Source organism: Mobula hypostoma, chromosome 3, assembly GCF_963921235.1.
Source record: "Mobula hypostoma chromosome 3, sMobHyp1.1, whole genome shotgun sequence".
Classification (NCBI taxonomy): domain Eukaryota; kingdom Metazoa; phylum Chordata; class Chondrichthyes; order Myliobatiformes; family Myliobatidae; genus Mobula; species Mobula hypostoma.
The window spans coordinates 202,916,286-202,939,436 of record NC_086099.1 but is presented as its reverse complement, the minus strand read 5'-3'; the positions used below and the strand labels follow the sequence as shown (position 1 = coordinate 202,939,436).

General features: G+C 41.8%; 1 protein-coding gene across 2 annotated transcripts in view; it reads right to left on the bottom strand.

Annotated features, from left to right (window-relative positions):
* Positions 1-23,151, bottom strand: part of adarb2 (adenosine deaminase RNA specific B2 (inactive)) — an 832,269-nt gene that overhangs the window by 467,111 nt on the left and 342,007 nt on the right. The window contains exon 2 of one of the 2 annotated variants that reach the window (XM_063044383.1): positions 11,808-11,918. The exons of the other annotated variant lie outside the window; for it this stretch is intronic. Coding sequence (XP_062900453.1) covers positions 11,808-11,918 — 111 coding nt within the window. The remainder of the gene's footprint in view (positions 1-11,807; positions 11,919-23,151) is intronic. 2 annotated transcript variants of the gene reach the window in all.

Here is a 23,151-nt window from a genome sequence, read left to right as displayed (position 1 = left end):
ACCGAGGAATTTAAAGTTGCTGACTCCCTCTACCTCTGATCCTCTAATGAGGCTCATGGGCCTCCGATTCCTTCCTCCTGGTCAATAATCATCTCCTTGGTCTTGCTTACATTGAGTGAGAGGTTGTTGTTGTGGCATCAGTCAACCAGACTTTCAATCCCACTCCTATATGTTGATTCATCACACCTTTAATTCGACCCATGACAGAGGTGTCATCGGCAAACTTAAATATGGCATTGGAGCTATGCTTAGCCTCACAGTCATAAGTAGAGCAGGGGGCTAAGAACACAGCCTTGAGCTGCACCTGTGCTGATGGAGTGTATGGAGGAAATGTTGTTGCTAATGTGAACTGACTGGGGTCTGCAAGTGAGGAAATTGAGGACCCAGTTGCACAAGGAGGTATTGAGGCTTAGGACTTGAGATTATTGATTAGTTTTGAGGGGTTGATAGTATTGAATGCCCAGCTGTAGTCAATGAAGTGCATTCTGATGTATACATCTCTGCTGTACAGATGTTCCAGGATTGAGTGAAGAGCCAATGAAATGGCATCTGCTGTGGACCTGTTATGACGGTAGACAAATTGGAATGGATACAAATTGCAGTTCAGGTGATCAGGTTTCATCACCAAGCTCTCAAAACACTTCAACACTGTGGAGGTAAGTTCGAATAGCTGACTGTCATTGAGGCAGGTTACGTGTTTTTCTTAGGCACTGATGTAATTGAAGCCAGGTCTTTAGTATTTGGCCAGGTACCCCCATCTGCGCCGGATACATTCTGTCGGTTCACCCTCCTGAAGGATGCTCTCATGTTGGCCTCAAAGACTGAAATCACAGGGTCACTGGAGGGTAAGGGAGTTTGTGAAGGTTCTTCCATGTTTTAATGGTCATAGCAAGCATAAAAGGCATTGAGCTCATTGGGGAATGAAGCCTTGTCACTTGATTTCACTTTGTAGGAGCACTCAAGCCATGTGATAGCTGTCGAGCATCCCCCAGTGACTCAAGTTTGGTCCAGGATTGCCATTCTCGTGTGAGATGGCTTTCCGGAGATCGTACCTTGACATCTTGTATTACTTGGTCGCCAGACCTGAATACCTGAGCAGTTTTCAGATCTCATAGTTTATCCAGGGCTTCTGGTTAGGGAAGACTCAGAATGATTTTGTGGAGACACACTCAGCTATGACTGTTTTTATAAAGTCTGTGGTGTATTCGTTCAGATCTACTGAGGAGTCCATGAACATGGCCCAGTCTATCAATCACAAAGCTGATCCTCAGTCTCCCATGACTGAGTTGTTGTCCTTCTATCTGAAGCTTTTCTCTTTAGCCTCTGCCTGTATGCAGGTAGGAGGACAGCTCAGTGATTAGATTTCCCAAAATGCAGGCTAGGCATGGAACTTGAGCCATTCTGAATCATAGCGTAAAAGTGATTAAATGTGTTGGGACTCCCAATGTTGGCAATGATAAGTTGATGATAATTGGGCAGAGCTTTCTTCAAACAAATGTGATGGAAGTGTCCAACAATTATTTAGAAGGCGTTAGGGTAGGCTGTTTCATGTTTGGTAATCGCAGCATTCAATGCATCGAGTGTTTTTGGCAGTATGTATCAGAGGACCACAGAGAACTCCCTTGGTAAGTAGAATGGTTGGCACTTAATCATCAGATGTTCCAGGTTGAGTGAACAAGAGTGCTACAAGAGAGTCTTGTGTCTGAGCACAACAAACATCAGGCTTGAAAAGGTTTTAACCACATTTGGGGGCTAGAAGAACAAAAAGCTAATCAGGACATAAAGCTACAGATCTGCAAAATTGGTGTTTTTCCTCTTTAAGACCATAATTTGGATTCCCATTCTGTTCTCATTTTCAATAGTCTACCTCTGAACCTTCCATTTCTTCCTGAGATTTCTCTAACCCCGCCTCAGGAGTGAGGTCAGTGACCAAAATCCACTTCAAGCACAGAGACTCACACAGCTAACCCACCAGTACTTTCTCCTACCTTGCTCATTGTATGGGCACCGAGCTATTCCCTAAATTCCATATTGAGCAACAGCACTGATCTGCATTTCACAGCTGAAGATGGTGGAAAACCCAAGACTCCTACAATGATGTCCTGGGTCAGAAACGATTGGCTTGCAACAAAACCACAAATATCCTTTTTTGAGAGATACTCAAAAACTTTATCTGGTTACTATGAGTTATCAACAAGGCACGTATTGGCAGATGATACTTGCTGCTTACAGTTTTCCTTATATAATCACAGTCCAATTGTTTGAGAACTTTAAAGGTTTTGCCAGAAATAGAGACCCTGGCGAATTGTCCTCATCCTCATAAGTCACTTATATATTCCAAACAGGGAGAAAAAATTCTTGTCTCGATGATGGAGAAGATTAGAGAGAGCTTTACTCAACATCTGTGTGAGCCTAATGCTGACAAGAGGATGTACAGGGAAATATTCCAATCCTCAACAGCGACACACTTCGACTTGATAAGCTTAAATTCAACAAAGAGAGTTTACATTCAAAGAGAGAAAGTGTAAATCTAACAGTTAATTAAGAGAACAAGAAGCAACTGAGCCTTTCTCCAACAGAAGCATGCCATCACCTTTAATTATTTCATCCATGTGCAAACTCCAAGGATTTCATTTAACATAAATTGGTGAACCTTTCCTAACCCCATCCAATTCATTCATTTCAATTAGAAAATTAGGCCAGAAAGCTATTTATTTTTTGAAACAGTAAGCAAACATAAACGGCAAATACTTTAGAGAAGCAGAATGAAAATAAAAGCAGAATAATTAAGGAAAACATTTCACATTTGCCATCTGCGGAATAACTAGGATGCCACAAAGACCTTCGCGGGGTGTCTCAAAAATGCCTTTGCTCACTGTATAAACAATACCCATGAAGGTTGTCATTTGAACAGATTTTGTGTGTTATATTGGTACTGAGAATTGGGCTGCATTTGAGAATAATATTGTAGTCTATGCATCAGACATTATGGAATCAGAATCCTGTTTAATATCATTGGCATATGTTGCAAAATTTGTTAACTTTGCACTAGCAGTACAAAGCAATACATAATAATAGAGAAAAAATTGTGAATTACAGTAAGTATATAGATATCAAATAGGCAGCTTAACTAAGTAGTGCAAAAATAGAAATAGAAAAAGTAGTGAGATAGTGTTCATGGGTTCAATGTCCATTCAGAAATCAGATGGCAGAGGGGAGGAAGCTGTTCTTAAATTTTTGAGTGTGTGCCTTCAGGCTTCTGTACCTCCTTCCTGATAGTAGCAATGAGAAGAGGGCATGTCCTAGGTGATGGGGGCCCTTAATAATGGACACCACCTTTTTGAGCTACTGCTCCTTGAAGATTTCCTGGACACTCGGAGGCTAGTGCCCATGATGGAGCTGACTAATTTTACAACTCCCTTCAGCTTAGTGGACCTGCGCAGTGGGCCCCTCCACCCCACCCATACCAGTTGGTGATGCAGCCAGTTAGAATGCTGATCCCTCTCTGAGGATTGGTGTGTATGCCCTTTGTGCACAAGATTGGAGAGGAAACGCTGGAGAGGTTGCAGAAGAGTTTTAACAAGACTTACATTGGGAACAGTCATTTATTAACGTGGTTATACACATTTTACACCTTTCTGTTAGTGTAGGGTGGTAAGAGTGCGGAGCACACTCTATGGAAAGTCAGTGAGGCAGAATCACTTACTGCTCCTACAAAATCATTTGATAAACACAGGGTACGGCATAACCTAGGGGACATGCATCAAGAAATTTGAATTGGCATTAGGCTGAAAAGCTCTTGTTGAATTGAATTGAATTGACTTCATTTCTTACATCCTTTGCATATGTGAGGAGTAAAAATCTTAATGTTACATCTCCATCTGAATGTGCAATGAGCAAATTATAGTCATTTTTAGTAAATAGTATGTTCAATAAGACATACTACAGAACAGTCAATATAGCTTAAAAATACGATTGTGTCAGTGTGAATTAATCAGTTTGATGGTCTGGTGCAAGAAACTGTCCCGGAGCCTATTGGTCCTGGCTTTAATGCTGTGGTACCATTTCCTGGATGGTAGCAGCTGGAACAGTTTGTGGTTGGGGTAACTCAGATCCCCGGTAATTGTTCGTGCCCCTTTTACGCACCTATCACTGTAAATGTCCTGAATAGTGGGAAGTTCACATCTACAGATGCGCTGGGCTGTCCACATCATTCTCTGCAGAGCCCTGCGATTGAGGGAAGAACAATTCCCATACCAGGCAGTGATACAGCCAGTCAGGATGCTCTCAATTGTGTCCCTGTAAGAAAGTCTTTAGGATTTGGAGACTCATGCCAAACTTCTTCAACTATCTGAGGTAAAAGAGGCATTGTTGTGCCTTTTTCACCACATAGCTGGTATGTACAGATCAAATGAGATCCTCTGTGATGTGTATACCAAGGAACAAAGCTTTTTACCCTCTCAACCCCAGATCCCTTGATGTCAATAGGTGTTAGGCTGGCTCCATTCCTCTTGTAGTCTACAACCAACTCCTTTGTTTTTGTGACATTGAGGGAAAGATTGTTTTCTTGACACCACTGTGTCAAGGTGATGACTTCTCTGTAGGCTGCCTCGTTATTATTTTAGATAAGGCCAATCAATGTAGTATTATCTTCAAATGTAATTAGCAGTTTGGAGCAACTAATGGATTCATGGAGTTGCTGGTGTGGAAAGTAGTGTCAAACTGCAGATAAATACAGATGTGGTGGCAAATGGGGCAAACAAATTGTCAAACAACAGGAATTCTGCAGATGCTGGAAATTCAAGCAACACAAATCAAAGTTGGTCTCAGCCTGAAACATCGACTGTACCTCTTCCTAGAGATGCTGCCTGGCCTGCTGCATTCACCAGCAACTTTGATGTGTGTTAAACAAATTGGCAAATTGGGCAGATGGAGCTTAATCCAGACAAATGTGACATGAGTGATAATGAGGCCAGGACAAACACCATGAATGGTAGGGTCTAAGAGAGTACTGAGGAACAGAACGACATTGACGTATAAATCTATAAATCCTTGAAGATGGCCACACAGATTGATAACTTATGTGGTACTGCCTTTCATTAGTTGGGGCACAGAGTACAGAAGTAGGGAGATTGTGCTCGAAACTTAGTTGGAGCTCAGAAGGAGTACTATGTACACACCTGGTCACCGTGGAACAGGATGGATGTGACAACACTGGAAAGGTTGCAGAAGAGCTTCACCAAGATTTTGCCTGGGATGGATTACTTCAATGATGAGGAAATTCAGTTATAGATAGGTATGTTCAATTATAAATAGGCACATGGATAAGAAAGGTTTACAGAGATCTGAGTCAAACGTGGGCAGGTGAGACTGGATTGGACAGGCATTTTGGTTGGAATGGATGAGTTGTGTCAAAGGCAAACAACAGGAATTCTGCAGATGCTGGAAATTCAAGCAACACACATCAAAGTTGCTTGCTGCCTGGCCTGCTGCGTTCACCAGCAACTTTGATGAGTTGTATCAAAGGGTCTGCTCTTGTGCTCTAAGGGTTTGCTTTTGTGCTCAAAGACTTTATGACTCTATGAGAGACTGGAGAAATTCCCTCTTTAGAGGTGTATAAGGTGATAAAAAGCATAAATCAAATGGATAGCCAGAGACTTATTCCTAGGGTGGAAATGGCTGCTACAAGGGGAAATAATTTTAAGGTGATTGGAGGAATGTATGGGGGAAGTCGTAGGCTGTTTTTTTTTATCATAGAGAGTGGCATGTGAATGAAACATACTGCCATGGGTAGTGGGAGAGGCAGATATATTAGGGACATTTAAGAGAGGCACATGGATGAAAGAAGAATGGAGGGCTATAGGGAAGGGAAGGGTTAGATTGATCTGAGAGTAGGTTGAAAGATCAGCACACCATTGTGGGCTGAAGTGCCTGTACTGTGCTGTTCTATGATGCATGTTCTTTGTTAATCTCCCTCCTGGAGCAGAGAAAACTAAGGGGGAACATGACTGAGATATATAAAATTACAAGGGATATTGATAGTGTCTTCTGCAGGGAACCTTCCTCCATATCTGGAGGTAGCTAAAAACAGAGAATATAGGTTTGGGGTAAGGAGGAAAAGATTTAGAGGTGTCATGAGGGAGAACTTCTTCACCCAAAATATCTTAAAATACGCTGCCTGAGAAACTGGTAAGGGCTGGGTCACAGTATTTATGAAGTGTCGAGATGAGCATTTGTATCGCATAGGAATAAAAGGATATGGATTAAATGCTGGGAGATGGGAATGGATGCCCACTGGTCAGTGTGAATGGCTTGGGCTGATTGGTCTGTTCCCCTGCTGTATGATTCTATGATTCTGTGTCTGGAAAATCATCATTCTCAGCTTTTCTGAGCTGCAATTGTAAATTAATTTGTATGCAGTAAAAGACTTGCACTGAAATAATGTCTTGCACGACCTCGGATCATTTTGGAGTGCTCTACAACCCAATTAAGCACTTTTGAAGGATAGTTACTAATGCAATGTATGTTTTAAGAATTATAAATTTGCACAGCAATAAGCACCTATGAAAATGAGAAACCTCTCAATGTCAACTACACAGTTGTAATTGTAACCTTACTATTTCCTCCGAATCATGAATTTTCATAATGTAGGAGGTAATTCTGACATAACTGAACATCAATTACAAAGTAATCGAGGTCAATGATTAGCACTTTCATTGCAATTGCACGCATATTGTAGTTTCGAGAATATCAACAGCACACTCAAGACAGATTTTTGGGCAAACAGGGAATCGAGTCTTATGGGGGACAGGTGCCAAAGCAAAATTCAGGCCAAAATCAGGTCAGCCATGCTTTTGTTGAGTAGTGGAGCAAGTTTGTTCTGCCTTCACCTGTGTTTGTATGTAAAGTACTGCTAAATGTATTACTGAATCAGAGGTTTATGACCCTGATAATACCTGTGTGCTAACCAAGACGAAATTTTATGTTTTCTGCCTCACAGTGAACCACATCCAAAAGGCTTTTAAAGCCAAAGAAATAGATAGTGAATTCTATTGCCAAATTTATAACTTTACAGAGTTTCCATGCAAAACTTCCAATATCTTTGATTCCTTTAAATCTCTTTGCGTTACTGGCAGGTGTCCATTTTATTTATATTTACCTGATTTTAGGTGACCATTTAACATAATAATCAGCCGCTGTCACAGACACATTTCTGAGGTATTTTCCCTGGAGACGAGCAACCTCTCAAATGGTGCATTCATCCATCATGTGAAGGTTTCTGGTGTACAATCTGTTTTTAACTGTCTAGCATGGTTGAAAATGTATTGATGAATGACAAGGAAAAAGAGATCACCACACTTTCAAAGATGCTTATTACAGCCTCTGTTTATAACACTTAAAACATACAGCTCTGCTTCAGCATTTTGTTCTGTGCTGATTATAAATGACCCAAGTACATTCTTTATGATGAGATTCATCTGAAGTGCTTCAATCAAAATGTGCTTATTAAAGGGAGCGGGATAACATGGAAGGGTTCAGATATTCTTCCACTTCGCATGGCTTCTAATAGTAGCAAGTTAAAATTACATCCAGATGACTAGCTTCCACATCTTGATTTTAGACTGAAATTTTAACTTTGACTTTATCACATCGAAGTTGAGAACTGCAATGATTTAAATATCCACAAAAGAGTTTGTTTCATTCTATACTGGCTTTGTGCTAAATTTATTCAAAGCTGATATGACCACACTGCTCAAAGAAGATATCATTACTTTGTCTTTAAGCCTTAACATAGATTACAAGTGCAGCCAGTAGATAACGATTAATGATATTTAAATTGAAGACTTTCTGCCTTCCCTTCTACGAGTCACTGAGTCACCCTGAAGTATGAGCTACAGGTAAATCTGGATTGGAGAACATGAGCAATAATGGGAGATTGCATAGGTTGGGTCTGTTTTCATTGGAGTAAAGGAGGCTGAGGAGTGATAGAGGGTAAAAAAATTATGAAAGGCATAGATAGGGTAGATAGACAAGCTCTGTTTCCCAAGGTCAGATTGTCTAAAACTAAAACTAGAAGAAGATTACAATGAGAAGCAAGAGACTTAAAGGGGATCAGACAGGTAAATTTTTCACAGAAAGATTAGTTGGCATCTGGGGACAGATAGCTGAATGACAAAGGCACAGTCAGATATGGATTAATATAGAAAGCCATGATGGTCAGTAGGGACGTGGTGGGCTGAAGGGCCTGTTTCTATGCTGTGCTGTGACTTTAAAAATACAGTTTCATGAGTGATATAAATTCAGCTTAATTCAAATGAATAGCATCATGTCCAGAACAACTGTGGGTCCAAATACAGTAGTTTTATTACAAAGAACACCAATACCTGTAAGGTGCACAACGTTGATATGGGAATTTACTGCCATTCCTTCATTTTGCTACATTTAAATTCCCTATCCAACATTAGTGTGGGATAGTTTCATCAGATTCAGACTCAAAATCATTTATTTATCATCCGATGAAATGCATTGTTTATGTTAACAACCAACACAACTTAAGGATGTGCTGGGGGCAGCCCACAAGCGTTGCCACACGGAGCATGCTGACAATGTTCAGCAGAATAACACAAGCAACAAGAACAATAGCAACTACAGATCAACAGCAACAAAACAGAACAATAACCTAAAAATATGCTCCTTTCCTCCCTCCCATTTACACACACAGACAGGCCACCTCTGGGCTTCCAGCATCTCAGTCATGGACTCACAGACATGGGACTTCCAACTTCCAGGTTCACCATATTCAGTCTCTGACCTTTGAGCTTCGATATTCTGTATCAACCCAGACCTCTCCATCATGGACTTTGAACTCCAGGCCTTGAACTCAGGACTTGCATGGACTTCCAACTCTTGGACTTAACAACCTGGGGGGTTGGGGTTCTCCAGCTCTCATGTCTCCAGCTCGTATGGACCTCTGATCCCAGAACTCACCAACCTTCAGGGATTGGCTGACATGCTGGGTCAACAGCCTCATCCATAGGGCCCATTGACCTCAGTCATTGATTATGGAGATCACTGATCTTCATCCACAGTGCTTGTCGAACTGACATCACTGGCTTTTGATAGTGGAGCACTCCAGCCTGGATTCTGCCACTGGGTCTGGTCCCTGACTCTTCACTAATTGGCCGTGATCTTTAACTTCCACTCATCCTTACCCTAAAACCTAACTTGACCTCCAACTCCCTGTGGTGTCCCCCAGAAAAAGGACTGCAGAAGGTGCCTCCTTGCATGATGAACTGAGATGAGCAATAAATGCCAGTTGATGAGAGACACCGAAACTCTGCTTAAGAAAATAGTTTACTACATAAGGAAGAAAGGAACAGATTGATAGGTCAGATTGATCGGGGGTGCAGGGCTGGTGGGAGGAAGACCATGTAGAATTGCATTAAGAATTGCTTAATTTTGCAGTTAGCCAGCCGATGGAGTGGTGGCATCAGCACCAAACTTCGAGGCGTGTGATCCCGGGTTTAAATCCGGTTGGCTTCTTGCATGTTTTCCATCTGTGCTAGGTTGAGCGTCAAGCTATCAACGCTGCCTTGAAAAACAGACAAAATGCTAGAGAAACGGCAAAGTTGCTGCCCAATACACTACAAGGTGCGGAGAGGAATAACAAATTCTCCAATTATACCATGTCATTATAAAGGGTAACATTCTATATGCTTTCTTAACCTGTATATTGACTTTCAGTGACTTGTGTACAAAGGCACCCAAGTTCCTTTGAACAGCACTGTTCCCCAGTCTCTCATAACTTAAAAAATTCTGCTTTTGTGTATGTCAATTTTTTTCCAGGTAAAGCAGGAGAATTTAGACTCTGTTTAGAAGGATTTAGTACATTCCCAGAATTCTGGCTAAACCACGAAATTTACCCATTAATGAGACAAAAATTACAAATTTCCACTTAAGTGCAGTCGACAACTAAACAAAACCACAAGGACTTAACACACACATCGCACACTGAAGGCGCAGATGGGAGATTGACAATTTTTCATTGCTTGTTCCATTTCACAGAATTCAACACATCTGGTATTCAGTAGAAAGCATCTTTGCACTAATTTGTTTGTCACTGTATATTGAAACTACTATCTGTCATCTTGTCATGTTTTTGTTGTCCTAGGCTGTATAAAGACATGGCAAGTCAGAAGCTTCAGTTGTTGGCCCCACTGGGACTCTGTTGTGCAAAGTGCCACCTGTTTCTAAACCTCAGCACCTTCTGGGCCACTACAGATGCTGGCAGATGAAAACACAAGTCAGCATTCTTTAGGAGGCTGATAGGACCATTCGATCCAAAAGCCCATATTCTGCAAAGGCCATTGTTTCCTTCAGGGTATTCATCAATAATACAAACTGACACAGTCACTACATTGCCAGCACATTATTTATTTATAATGTGTTAAACACTGCTACTTTTATTTGTATAAGCTGTTTGTATGATTAATGTCATGAATTCCTGTTCTCAACCTGCATAGCTATTCCCACCATATCTATTATTGTCAGCTATTGTTTATCTAAACACATTTAATCATGTACCTCTGTTTCCTTTAATATCTTTGAAGGATTTTATATTAAAAAACTTATGGATTTATTCATATGTGATTTTATTGATAATACAATAAAATCACACATGAATAATAGTTTTTTGCTATGAAACTATTATGGATAATTGACTGACAATGCCAGAAGCATGGTGATAGTTGTGCCCAGCACATCCTCGGTGCAAATGGCATAGTTCATTGTATGTTTCGATATACTGTACTATACAAATAAAGCTAATCTTTAACCCTTATGATCTTTGATCTTTAAGAATTGAAACTCAAGGATGATATTAAAGAGCTTTTATAAGAAATCACAAGCACTCGGTATGTAACCACATTATCCCTTCTACTTCCACGCTTTTTCCTGGGAACTCTTTCACAACATCTCTTAACTGGTCAGCTTTTCCAAAATTTCAAACATTATTGATCTAAAGACTTAGAAACTGTGTTTGGGGTGTACACTGAATTACAGATTTTTACCGAAGATGAGCATGTGAAGAACTCTGTGGATCTGCTTCTTCTTGTGTTTAAGTTTGACTTCAAACATCACACACGCGGCATACATGGTGTCATTAGGGACAACATCCTAGCAACAATATCTGGCAACGTTATGGCAAAACAGAGTACCCATGAAAAGCAATATGAGGTCACAAAAAAAAAGCAACTGTCAGCTAAAACCTTTGAGTGACATTTCTGACAAGGGATGGGAAAACAGATGTTCAGAGGTGGCTGATGAGGCAAATCATTATTGGAATAGGAAGTACTTTGTGCAGCTTCAGCCCATTCTGTTGTCCATTGCAAATGCATCATGAAATGTTGATTTTAAATGCATTAGTCACTCCATGAAAGCATTGATAATTTGCATTTATGTAGCCGCTGGAAGATGATAAAATGGTCCAAGGTTCTTCACAAGATCTTAAGATTAAAGAAACTGATGCTGAGGCAAAAAGAGAGATTAGGATAGCTGACCAAAAAGTTGGTCAAGACGACACGAGAAAAAGGTCTGGAAGGGAGGTAGAGAGCTTGAGAGATGAAGAATTTTGGCAAGGGAATCCCAGAGATACTATAACATTGCACGCTAAGATCTCTATGGTACGCTTAGGAGAAGAAGGAGGGAGGTGCTGCTCTGAGAAGTGAGTTCTGCCAGAACATGGTAGGGCACAGATGTTAGGTTAGGCAATGGCACCCCGAGTGGTTGAAAATCTCATTGACACTTACGCTCGCTGCTCTCACATGAAGAGTACTCTGTTCGGTGAGGGACTGAAGGCCTGGTGGTGCAATGGAGCCATACCCCAGCATGGGTCTTCAGAACAGGAGGAGGAGAACAAACTAGAAGGAGAAAAAAGGAATGAGAGAATGTGTCAGCTCGACTCACAGTCTGACTCCCTCTCCCCGCCCTGCCCATCCCTCATAGTCATATGGGAGGTGCCATTGCCCCCTCATTTGGGCTTCTGTATGGCTGCTGAGGTGAAAGGTCACTGCATTGCTCTGTTCAGAGGAGAAGAAGCTGTCTCATTGGTATCAGTCATCCATCTCGCTTTTATCAAAGCCATCAAAACTGATCATTTGCCTCACTGGTACAATTGACTGGCAAACGTAGGCACCTCCACGGGGGTTAAATAGCCTCCTTAATCTCTCTGTGCATAACTATTTTTTATCCCATGAATGCCTTTGAGTAGCTCTGCTGACACAATAAGGAACTGGGAATTTTCTCTTACTAATGACACAATATGCCATTGTGTCTGAAATGATGCACTGCACAGCTAAAGCAATAACAAGACTCGAGAACTCCATAGCAAGGCAAAAAAATCATTAGCGCGATGCAATATTAGGCCTGAACAAAGTAAAATCAGCAACAGTGACAGTACTTTTTACATTTTATAATGTACACATCACTTCATTTGCAATGAAAGAACTTGCATATAGAGTATGTCCACCATAACTTCCATCGAGAGTAGTTACCACTATGATGCAAGAAATAAGATTGTTGGTTCCCCCAAAGACCAGTGATCATTTCAGATTCAGATTCAGATTGATTTATTTATTCCATGTTCATCTCATTTATATTGGTTCTGGGTACACTGTGGGGTCAAGTTAATTGGGACACATCAGGACCCATACATTTTGGCTCAATTAGGGGGCTGCCCCAAATTGCTGAAGTTTCAAAGAAATAGGTAAAAAGGTATAAAAAAAGACAAACTATCATTTAACTAAGTAACAAATTATGTATTTAAATGAAATACAGAACAACTTAGAACATTACCAATACTACTACTGTACTATAAAACTGTGTGTTAGTTCCAATTAGTTAACAGCAGAGGAATTCAATGAGTGTACACTGCAGTGCTCTTCTGATTGACTGTAAATGAACAAAATCAGCACAGACTCCTAGTGTAGACAATGGACTGCCTTCACACAAAGCTTTCTATGATTGCATCCTCTTAATCTTCATTTTCAATGTAACATTCAAGATGATTGTTGATACCTTCAAATTTTTTGTAGCTTCTAACTTTCTGAAGCAGTAAAATTGTTTCATTTCACACCTGGTCATTTTTAACATCTCCAAGTCTGAATGCTTGAAATCTCAGTGGGCAAAACAGTTCTGAATTGTCTTACTATTTATTTCTTGCCGACTAACTGTGACAAAAATCACTGATTTTTGGACACAAACACATTGACGCTATTTTAAAAATTTTCGCTTTAGGCCTGGTATAGTGTCCAACTAGTGCATGTGACTGACATTGGTTAGAAATGGTTCAGCAACAGTCTCCTGCGACTGCTCTGATTAACCAATGGCCCAACTAACCAGAATCCATTGTATATTGGCCAAGATGTGGAGAGATAGGGGGTGTCATAGATGGTGGCAGGAACTTCTCTTCTGTCTGCTCTCATGAACCCAACTGGTGCAGTTACCCTAAAAACCAGCATTGCTGAGATTTCTGTAGGAGACAGGAATATATAACAGGGATACACTTAAGAAATCCCCCCAACACTTCTCTAGTCATAGATGATTCCTCCTCTCCCCTTATCTTTCTTTATTTCCTCTCTCCGCTTTCTTTCAAATACTGAAAGCCCTGGAGAGAGTGGATGGGGAGACGATGTTCCCACTAAATATAAAATAAAAGATCAACTTTATTGTCACGTGTACATCAAAACATACAGTGAATTGCATAGTTTGCGTCAACAACAGTCGGAAAGTCTAGGATCCCATGGTACAGCCTCAGAATAAAGGGATGTCCCTTTAAAACTGAGATGAGCAGGAGTTGCTTTAGCCAGAGGGTAGTGGAGGCCAAGACATTCAGGCAAAGTTTGATAGTTTCTGGAGATTGTTCGGAAGGTTAAAGGTATCGGAGAAGGCAGGTAAATGGAGTTAAAAATGTATATAAGGTATGATTAGATACTGGACCAGACTCAATGGACTGAATGGCTCCTATACCTTGTGGTTTTATGGTTTCTCTCTACTACACACACACACACAAACTAATCACTCAAATGTCTTGTGAACTGCAAATCAAGTTACCTCTTGTCAGAACCGGATAAGTTCCTAAGAATTTCTGGCATCTATGGAAATAGATAACAGCGGAGCTAAAGACTGAGCCCCATACCCTGCCTACCCTGTGCAGCTGACCAGGTACAGGATGGTATAGACTCAAGCAGAGGTGACAGAGAGGAGCAGCTATATTACTGATGGCTCTTTGGTTCTGGATTGTTTTTCACTTCTGATCTTAGGAAGACACTGAAGATTAATGGTGCCCTTAGTTCAGCTTTGTGCATTCAGCAATGTCATGATGACAGCTGCTGTTGAGTGAGTGAAACTCTTAGCTATTAATAGTCATGTTTTAAGCACATGTACCAACCTACAAAACTTCTAGAAGGACATTAAGCAATATCAAGCTAACAAGGCTGTGCTCGCCCAAAAAGCCAACAACTCAAAAAAAAAGACAACTTTAAGTGTCTATACCTTAAACCAATGTGTTCTGGTGACTGTGACTGAAGTGACACTTCACCAGGGTGAGGCTGGCCTTTCGGAATAATGTACGGACAATCCTTGTAATGCCCATTAACTCCGAGAAATGAATGAGTTGCTATTTGCTAGTTCTAATGGTCTCTCTCATCCGCAGGAGTTTCACAAATGTGCATTTGAAAAGACTGCACTTCTCTGTTGAGTTCAAAGAAAATACAATGTTTGCTTTAAACCAGACAAGCAGCACACTTATAGCCTGTTCCTATGTTGTCAGTTGCTGTGACTTTTGCCTCTGGCTCCAGCCTGAAATGACTCTGGCATACTGAAAGAGTTAAATGTCACTGGAAATGAAGGGCCAGCTGTGGCAGTAGGCAGCAGATCCTGCTACTTAGTTATATTGAGATTAAGCATGAAGTAGGCCCTCCTGGTCCTCCAAGCTACACCGCCCAGTAATCCCCCAGTTTAATCCTAGTCTAGTCATGGGACAATTTACAATGACCAATTAACTTACCAACCAGTACGCCTTTGGAATGTGGGAGGAAACCAGAGCACCCGGAGGAAACCCACACGGTCACAGGGAGAACATACAGACTCCTTACAGGCAGTGGCAGGAATTGAACCCTGTACTGCAAAGCGTTGTGCTAGCCACTACGCTACTGTGCCACCCCATGGCAGTGGGCAACAGATCCAGCTCTGGCAGTGGGCAGTAGAACCTGATATGGGACTTCTGCCAGTTTCGGTGATGGCCCTGGTCCAGATATTCTGCTCATCTTTGGAGCAAAGCTCAAACTCAGCCTTCACTCCTCGATATAAAAGCAACCAGACAGTTGTCAGTGGACAACTAAAGGGAACCAGGTTCTGGCAGCAGCATGGGATTAATGTTAAATCACATTAAAAGCTAATCACTGGAATAAAATTGTAATGCTGTGAAAAATTTAACTTCAAATTCACAACATTGGCCTGGAGTTCCCCAGTGGCTACCCCCAACCTCCATAATCACACATGTAGAAATAAGTCCATAGGATATACGACCAGACTTAGGCTATTTGGCCCAGAGAATCCCCTCTGCCATTGAATCATGACTTTTTAAAAATGTCTTTCTCCTGCCTTCTCTCCATAACTAATAACTTATAAAACCTATCAATCTCTGCTTTAAATGCGCCTAATGCTTCCCCAGCCTTGGTGGCAACACATTCTACAGATTCACCACCGACTGAAGAAATTGCTCCTCACCTCAGTTCTGAAGGGATATCCCTTCATTTTGCGGTTGTACACTTAGATTCAGCATCAGAATCAGGTTTGTTATCACCGGCACGTGTCGTGAAATTTATTAACTTAGCAGCAGCAGTGCAATAGATGATAACATAAAAAGAAAAAAAAGTAAATCAATTACAATAAGTATATATATGTATATTAAATAGTTAGATTGAAAATAGTGCAAAACAGAAATTATATATACATTTACATACATATACACACACACACACACACACACACACACACACACACACAAACATATATATATGTGTATATATCTATATATATATATATAAAAGTGAGGTGTTCATGGGTTCAATGTCCATTTAGGAATCGGATGGTAGAAGGGAAACATAGAAACATAGAAAATAGGTGCAGGAGTAGGCCATTCGGCCCTTTGAGCCTGCACTGCCATTCAGTATGATCATGGCTGATCATCCAACTCAGAAACCTGTACCTGTCTTCTCTCCATACCCCCTGATTCCTTTAGCCACAAGGTCCTTATCCAACTCCCTCTTAAATATAGCCAATGAACTGGCCTCAACTGTTTCCTGTGGCAGAGAATTCCACAGATTCACCACTCTCTGTGTGAGGTAGTTTTTCCTCATCTCGGTCCTAAAAGGCTTCCCCTTTATCCTCAGACTGTGACCCCTCGTTCTGGACTTCCCCAACATCGGGAACAATCTTCCTGCATCTAGCCTGTCCAATCCCTTTAGAATTTTATATGTTTCAATCAGATCCCCCTCAATCTTCTAAATTCCAGCGAGAATAAGCCTAGTCAATCCAGTCTTTCATCATACGAAAGTCCTGCCATCCCAGGAATCAATCTGGTGAACCTTCTTTGTACCTCCTCTATGGCAAGAATGTCTTACCTCAGATTACGGGACCAAAACTGCACACAATACTCTAGGTGTGGTCTCACCAAGGCCTTGTATAACTGCAGTAGTACCTCCCTGCTCCTGTACTCGAATCTTCTTGCTATGAATGCCAGCATACCATTCGCCTTTTTCACCGCCTGCTGTACCTGCATGCCCACTTTCAATGACTGTTGTACAGTGACACCCAGGTCTCGTTGCACCTCCCCTTTTCCTAATCGGCCACCATTCAGATAATAATCTGTTTCCCTGTTCTTGCCACCAAAGTGGATAACCTCACATTTATCCACATTAAATTGCATCTTACGAATGAAGAAGAAGGGAAGAAACTGTTTCTGAATCGTTGAGTGTGAACCATCTGAGATTCTACTAACGAAGGCTTCTGTACCTCCTTCCTGATGGCAACAGTGAGAAGAGGGCATGTCCTGGGTGATGGGGGTCCTTAATAATGGACGCTTCATTTTTGAGGCACTGCTCCTTGACGATGTCTTGGATACTATGTACTCAAGATGGAGCTGACCGATTTTACAACTTTCTGGAGGTTTTTTTGGTCCTGTGCAGTAGCGCTCCCCACCTAATATTTGTATATCTGTGTAAGTGTAATGCTACTGTGACACTGTAATTTCCTTTGTGATCAATAAAGTATCTATCTATTTATCTATCTATACCAGACAGTGATGCAGCCCATCAGAATGCTCAACTGTACATCTATAGAAGTTTCTGAATGTTGTAGGTGACAAACCAAATCTCTTCAAATGCGAATGAAGTATAGCCACCGTCTTGCTTTTATAGCTGCATCTATATGTTGAGACCAGGTTAGTTCCTCAGAGATCTTGACACCCAGGAACTTGAAACTGCTCACTCTCTCCACTTCTGATCCCTCTATGAGGATTGGTTCATGTTTCCTCATTTTACCCTTCCTGAAGTCCACAATCAGCTCGTTCACTTACTGACATTGAGTGCAAGGTTGCTGCTGTGACACCATTCAACTAGCTGGTATATTTTGCTCCTGTACACCCTCTCATCACCATCTGAGATTCTACTAACAATGGTTATATCATCAGCGAATCTATAGATGGCTTTTGAGCTGTGCCTAGCCACGCAGTCATGAGGGAGTGGAGCAGTGGGCTAAGCACACATCCCCGAGATATGCCAGTGTTGATCATCATTGAGGAGGAGATATTATCACCAATCTGTACAGATGTGGACTTCCGGTCAGGAAGTTGAGGATCTAATTGCAGAGCGAGGTACAAAGGCTCAGGTTCTGTCGTTTTTCATTCAGAACTGTGGGAATGATGGTGTTAAATGCTGAGATATAACCAATGAACAGCATCCTGCATAGGTGTTTGTATTGTCCAGGTGGCCCAAGGCTGTGTGAAGAGCCTTCTAGGCTCTTCTACTAATGGAAATATCCAAACCAGCTTTCCTTCCTGCTTGCAACACACATCAAAGTTGCTGGTGAACGCGGTAGGCCAGGCAGCATCTCTAGGAAGAGGTGCAGTCGACGTTTCAGGCCAAGACCCTTCTTCTGTTGCTTGAATTTCCAGCATCTGCAGAACTCCTGTTGTTTCCTTCCTGCTTGCTTCACTCGTCCGTAAGTTTAGTTCCACAGGCACTTCAGTGATAAGCTTAGAGCTAACACCCATGCTGAAGCATGAAATTACTTCCTTATGCAACAAATGTTTTGGGCTGGTATGGTCTCTCTGTTATCCCTGTTGTAAAGTCCAGGCTATCAGTGCTGTTCTCATTGCGTAAGCAGCCATTTTGTGGCATGAACTCACTCATATGCCATACGCATGCTAATGTAGATAGCTAAATTAGTTAATACAGAGTCAAGTCTCTAAAATAGGTGCATATTGAGATACATAAAGTTTGTAAAGTTAATTAACTTGATTTCAATTTGTTGAATGGTGGGAGAAAGTATTATCTAAAATTGGAAGAGTGCGTGATGTGGGAGGGCAGCCAGTGGCAGTGTGAACTTTCATGGACTCTGTACAGAGAGGGTTTCTCGGGTTGCATTCAACCTTTCCTCCCAGCCTTGTGATATAGTGGAATATTAAATGTGCATTTTGTTGCGAGCAACTGCCATTAAAAGCAGAACGAAAGACAAGGTAACCAGCAACTTAAATGCTGACATGGTAGATTTTACAGTAAAGTGGATCAGCTACAATAACAATTTTCAATTTCCCATTGTCAGCAAGTTAATCCCCTTTCCTACTTTACTCACTGTGATTCAGCCAAAATAGAAAACCAATCTGACAGGATGTCCAGCTTTTGACCAGTAGATTTCATTTAACCCCCCAAAAGAGGGCACATTTCTTCCAGTGCAATTCTAATGCTCTAAAAATTATTTCGACAGTTTTGGTTGCTCACTTGGCTTCTCCATATTTACGTGTTTCTCTTTTGCTGGTTCCTGGATATTGATACGCCTGTAAGTGCTGTCCTTCTGCTGATTTCAAAGAGTTGTACAAGATTAAAATGTGGTTTTCAGCCCATTGCATCCAAGTGAAACATTTTGCCTTTCTACACTAATCCAGTTCCAATGCAGATAAAGGGTCTCAACCTGAAATATCAACTGCCCATTTCCCTTCACAGTTGCTGCTCGACCTGCTGAGTCTCTTCGGCTTCTTGTTTGTTTCTGGAGATTCCAGCATCTGCAGTGCTTGTGCCTACATCAAACCCAACTTGCTTCACTGTATCCCTCTCTGCCTTACTTGATTATGTGCCTTTCCAAATATCCCTTAAATGTAGTAATTGTGTCTGATTTCACCATCTCCTCTGGCAATACATTCCGAATATCACATTCTTTGCAGATGAAGCTTTATCCTTAGATTCACATTAAAACTCCTTCCTCTCATCTTAAATCCATATCATTTTGCTTTAAATACCCACTGAGAGGAAAAAAATCTGACTCTCTACTCCATATTTCTCAGAATCTTATATATTTCTTTCAGTGGGAGGACTGATCATAAAACGCTGATTCAGTTGGAAATCCCTCTGAAGTAATTATTCCCCAACTAAAACACATTCCTCGTTTGTTGAAGCATCACATCAACTGAAATTAAAGATGAACTAATATCTCAAACAACAGGAATTCTGCAGATGCTGGAAATTCAAGCAACACACATCAAAGTTGCTGGTGAACGCAGCAGGCCAGGCAGCATCTGTAGGAAGAGGTGCGGTCGACGTTTCAGGCCGAGACCCTTCGTCAGGACTAACTGAAGGAAGAGTGAGTAAGGGATTTGAAAGTAGGAGGGTGAGGGGGAGATCCAAAATGATAGGAGAAGACAGGAGGGGGAGGGATAGAGCCAAGAGCTGGACAGGTGATAGGCAAAAGGGGAAAAGGGGATACGAGAGGATCATGGGACAGGAGGTCCGGGAAGAAAGACAAGGGGGGGGGGACCCAGAGGATGGGCAAGAGGTATATTCAGAGGGACAGAGAGAGAAAAAGGAGAGTAAGAGGAAGAATGTGTGCATAAAAATAACTAACAGATGGGATACGAGGGGGAGGTGGGGCCTTAGCGGAAGTTAGAGAAGTCGATGTTCATGCCATCAGGTTGGAGGCTACCCAGACGGAATATAAGGTGTTGTTCCTCCAACCTGAGTGTGGCTTCATCTTTACAGTAGAGGAGGCTGTGGATAGACATGTCAGAATGGGAATGGGATGTGGAATTAAAATGTGTGGCCACTGGGAGATCCTGCTTTCTCTGGCGGACAGAGCGTAAGTGTTCAGCAAAGCGGTCTCCCAGCGCCCGCCCCCCCCCGTCTTTCTCCCCGGACCTCCTGTCCCATGATCCTCTCATATCCCTTTTGCCTATCACCTGTCCAGCTCTTGGCTCTATCCCTCCCCCTCCTGTCTTCTCCTATCATTTTGGATCTCCCCCTCCCCCTCCTACTTTCAAATCCCTTACTCACTCTTCCTTCAGTTAGTCCTGACGAAGGGTCTCGGCCTGAAACGTCGACCGCACCTCTTCCTACAGATGCTGCCTGGCCTGCTGCGTTCACCAGCAACTTTGATGAACTAATATCTAATGACTTGCGGTATTTCTTTCACATTGAGACAATAACTGGGGAGAACTGCAATCCAGCCTTAGGTCTCACACCACCAGGTTCAGGGAAAGTTATTGTCCTTCAACCAGCAGACTCCTGAAACAGTGTGGATAACTTCACTCACCTCAACTCTGAACTCATCACTGAACACAACCCTTCCAGGACTCTACAACCCATGTCCTCAGTATTACCTACTCATTGATTTGTATTGATGCATTGATCTTCTTTTGTCACTTTTTGTTTGAGTGTAGTTTTTTTAATTGATTCTATTGTATTTCCTTGTTCTACTGTGAATGCCTGCAAGAAAATGAATCTCAGGGTCGTATATGGTGGCATACATGTACTTTGATAATAAATTTACTTTGAACTTTGACAAAAACTGATAAACTTCTAAGAAGCAGTAAGTATTGAGCTGAATTTAAAGGGTGTGCAGCTGGAGGCAGGATCAGAGATGTGGCTTGTGGATATTGAGGAACTGACTTTAGAGACCTGGGCTCTTTCCGCCACGATCTAATTGTAAAGTTTTGTTTTTTTTTTCTTGCTGGTGGTTTGATGTTTATCTTTAGAAGCTCTTTGCACGACACATGGCTCTAGGGTTGTACACCTAATGGTTTTTTCCCCCTCCCCCACACTTTTTCTGCTTAGTAGGTTTTTTTATCATTACCAAAATTTATCAATCTCTAAAATAATTTTTTTTTCCTTGAGACATTTTCAGTGTTGCTTACTTCGATGTACTCGTGTTATTTTTTGAATAATATAATAATAATAAAAAGATTTGAAAAGAAAAGAAAGATAGAGACCTGGACTTGGTGTGGGGCTGAAGACAAGGACTTGGGCCTAGTATGCGTCTGAGGCCAGGGTATGGGATGGGGGGAGTAAGTGTGTGGCCGGAGCTGGGGGGGGAGGGGGAGGTGGGGGTGGTCAGGTCTGTGAGCCGTGTGTGAGGTTGGAGCAAGATACTAAACATTACTCGATGAATCCTGTCTCACAGCTCCAGTTACCTGGGTTTTGTCCTCACCTCCAGTGTTGTCACTGTGGAGTTTGCATGTTCTGTCTGTGACGATGGGGGTTTCCTCTAGTTAGTCTGATTTCTATCCCAAATTCATATTGGTTGATAGCTTTGTTGGCTGCTATAAATTGCCTCTAGTGTGAGTGGTAGAAATTGGGGGTGCAGTTGGATTGGTGGGAATGTGGGGCAACAAAATGGGATTATTACAGAATTAGTGTAGATGGGTTCTGGCAGGTCAGCATGCACTCAGTGTTTCATAGAGTAATAGAACAATAAATTATTACAGCACAGAAACAGGCTCTTCAGCCCATCTAATCCATGCCAAACTGTTATTTTGCCTAGTCTCATCGACCTGCCCCTGGACAATAGTTCTCTATACACCTCCCGTCCGTGTGCTGATCCAAACTTCTCTTAATGTGGAAATCAAGCCTGCACCCACCACTTCCTCTGGCAGAAGGGCATGTTTCTGCGCTGAGTGACTCTATGAAAAACGAGGGATGGGATCTGGAATATTAGGGCCCTCGTCAACATTCATGGCACTGACAGATCTGAACACTTCCTCTGCTATCATGGCACTGGAACTCAGGAGATTTGATTTTGCTTTGTCGCACTGAGCCAGACAGACCAGGAAGGAGAACACCAGTTTAAAGATCAACAGGTGTGACTTCTTCCTGCAGGGCAAATATGAAGAATATTGTCACCTTCACAGAGTGAGCTCTACTCCCTTTGTGGAGATAGCAGATCGATCTATCAGTTCAGTTATACATAGAGCTGACATGCTGTTGTCATTAGTGGGCACGTTTTAACCTGAAAGCTTTAGACCAAGGAGGCCTTGAAAATGTTCCGATCTGCATCCCAAAGGGGGAGGGGGGGTCACACTGATCACCCTGGGAGATGTCAGCACAAAGGTGCGAACGGATGCAAACCACTCATGATTGATTTTATTATTGTCATATGTATGAAATACGGTGAATCCAGCACTTGTTTGAATACTATCCAAACAAATAATTTCACAGTGAAGTACATTGAGGTAGTATGAAAAAACCTCACAGAACAGAATGCAGAATATAGTGTTACAATGCTGGATATAGACAAATAAGATGTACAAGGTGTCCATTCAAGAGTTTTATAACAGTGGTATAAAAGCTGAGGGAAGGGCTTGATCAGCAGGAAAGGCACAGGGAAGGCTAACTACAACAGTGCTGTTAACAAAATGCTCGGACCACAGACTCGTCACAATGAATACCCTACATTATCAGATTGCTACAAAAGAAAGATGTCATGGTAACACACCCAGTACAAGGACTTGCACGGGACACACTACGTTATTATCTGAGTAGGGAAGCTTATCTCACCTGCACCATGATGGGCACCAACAATTTTAGAACTGATCGCTGCCTAATCCAC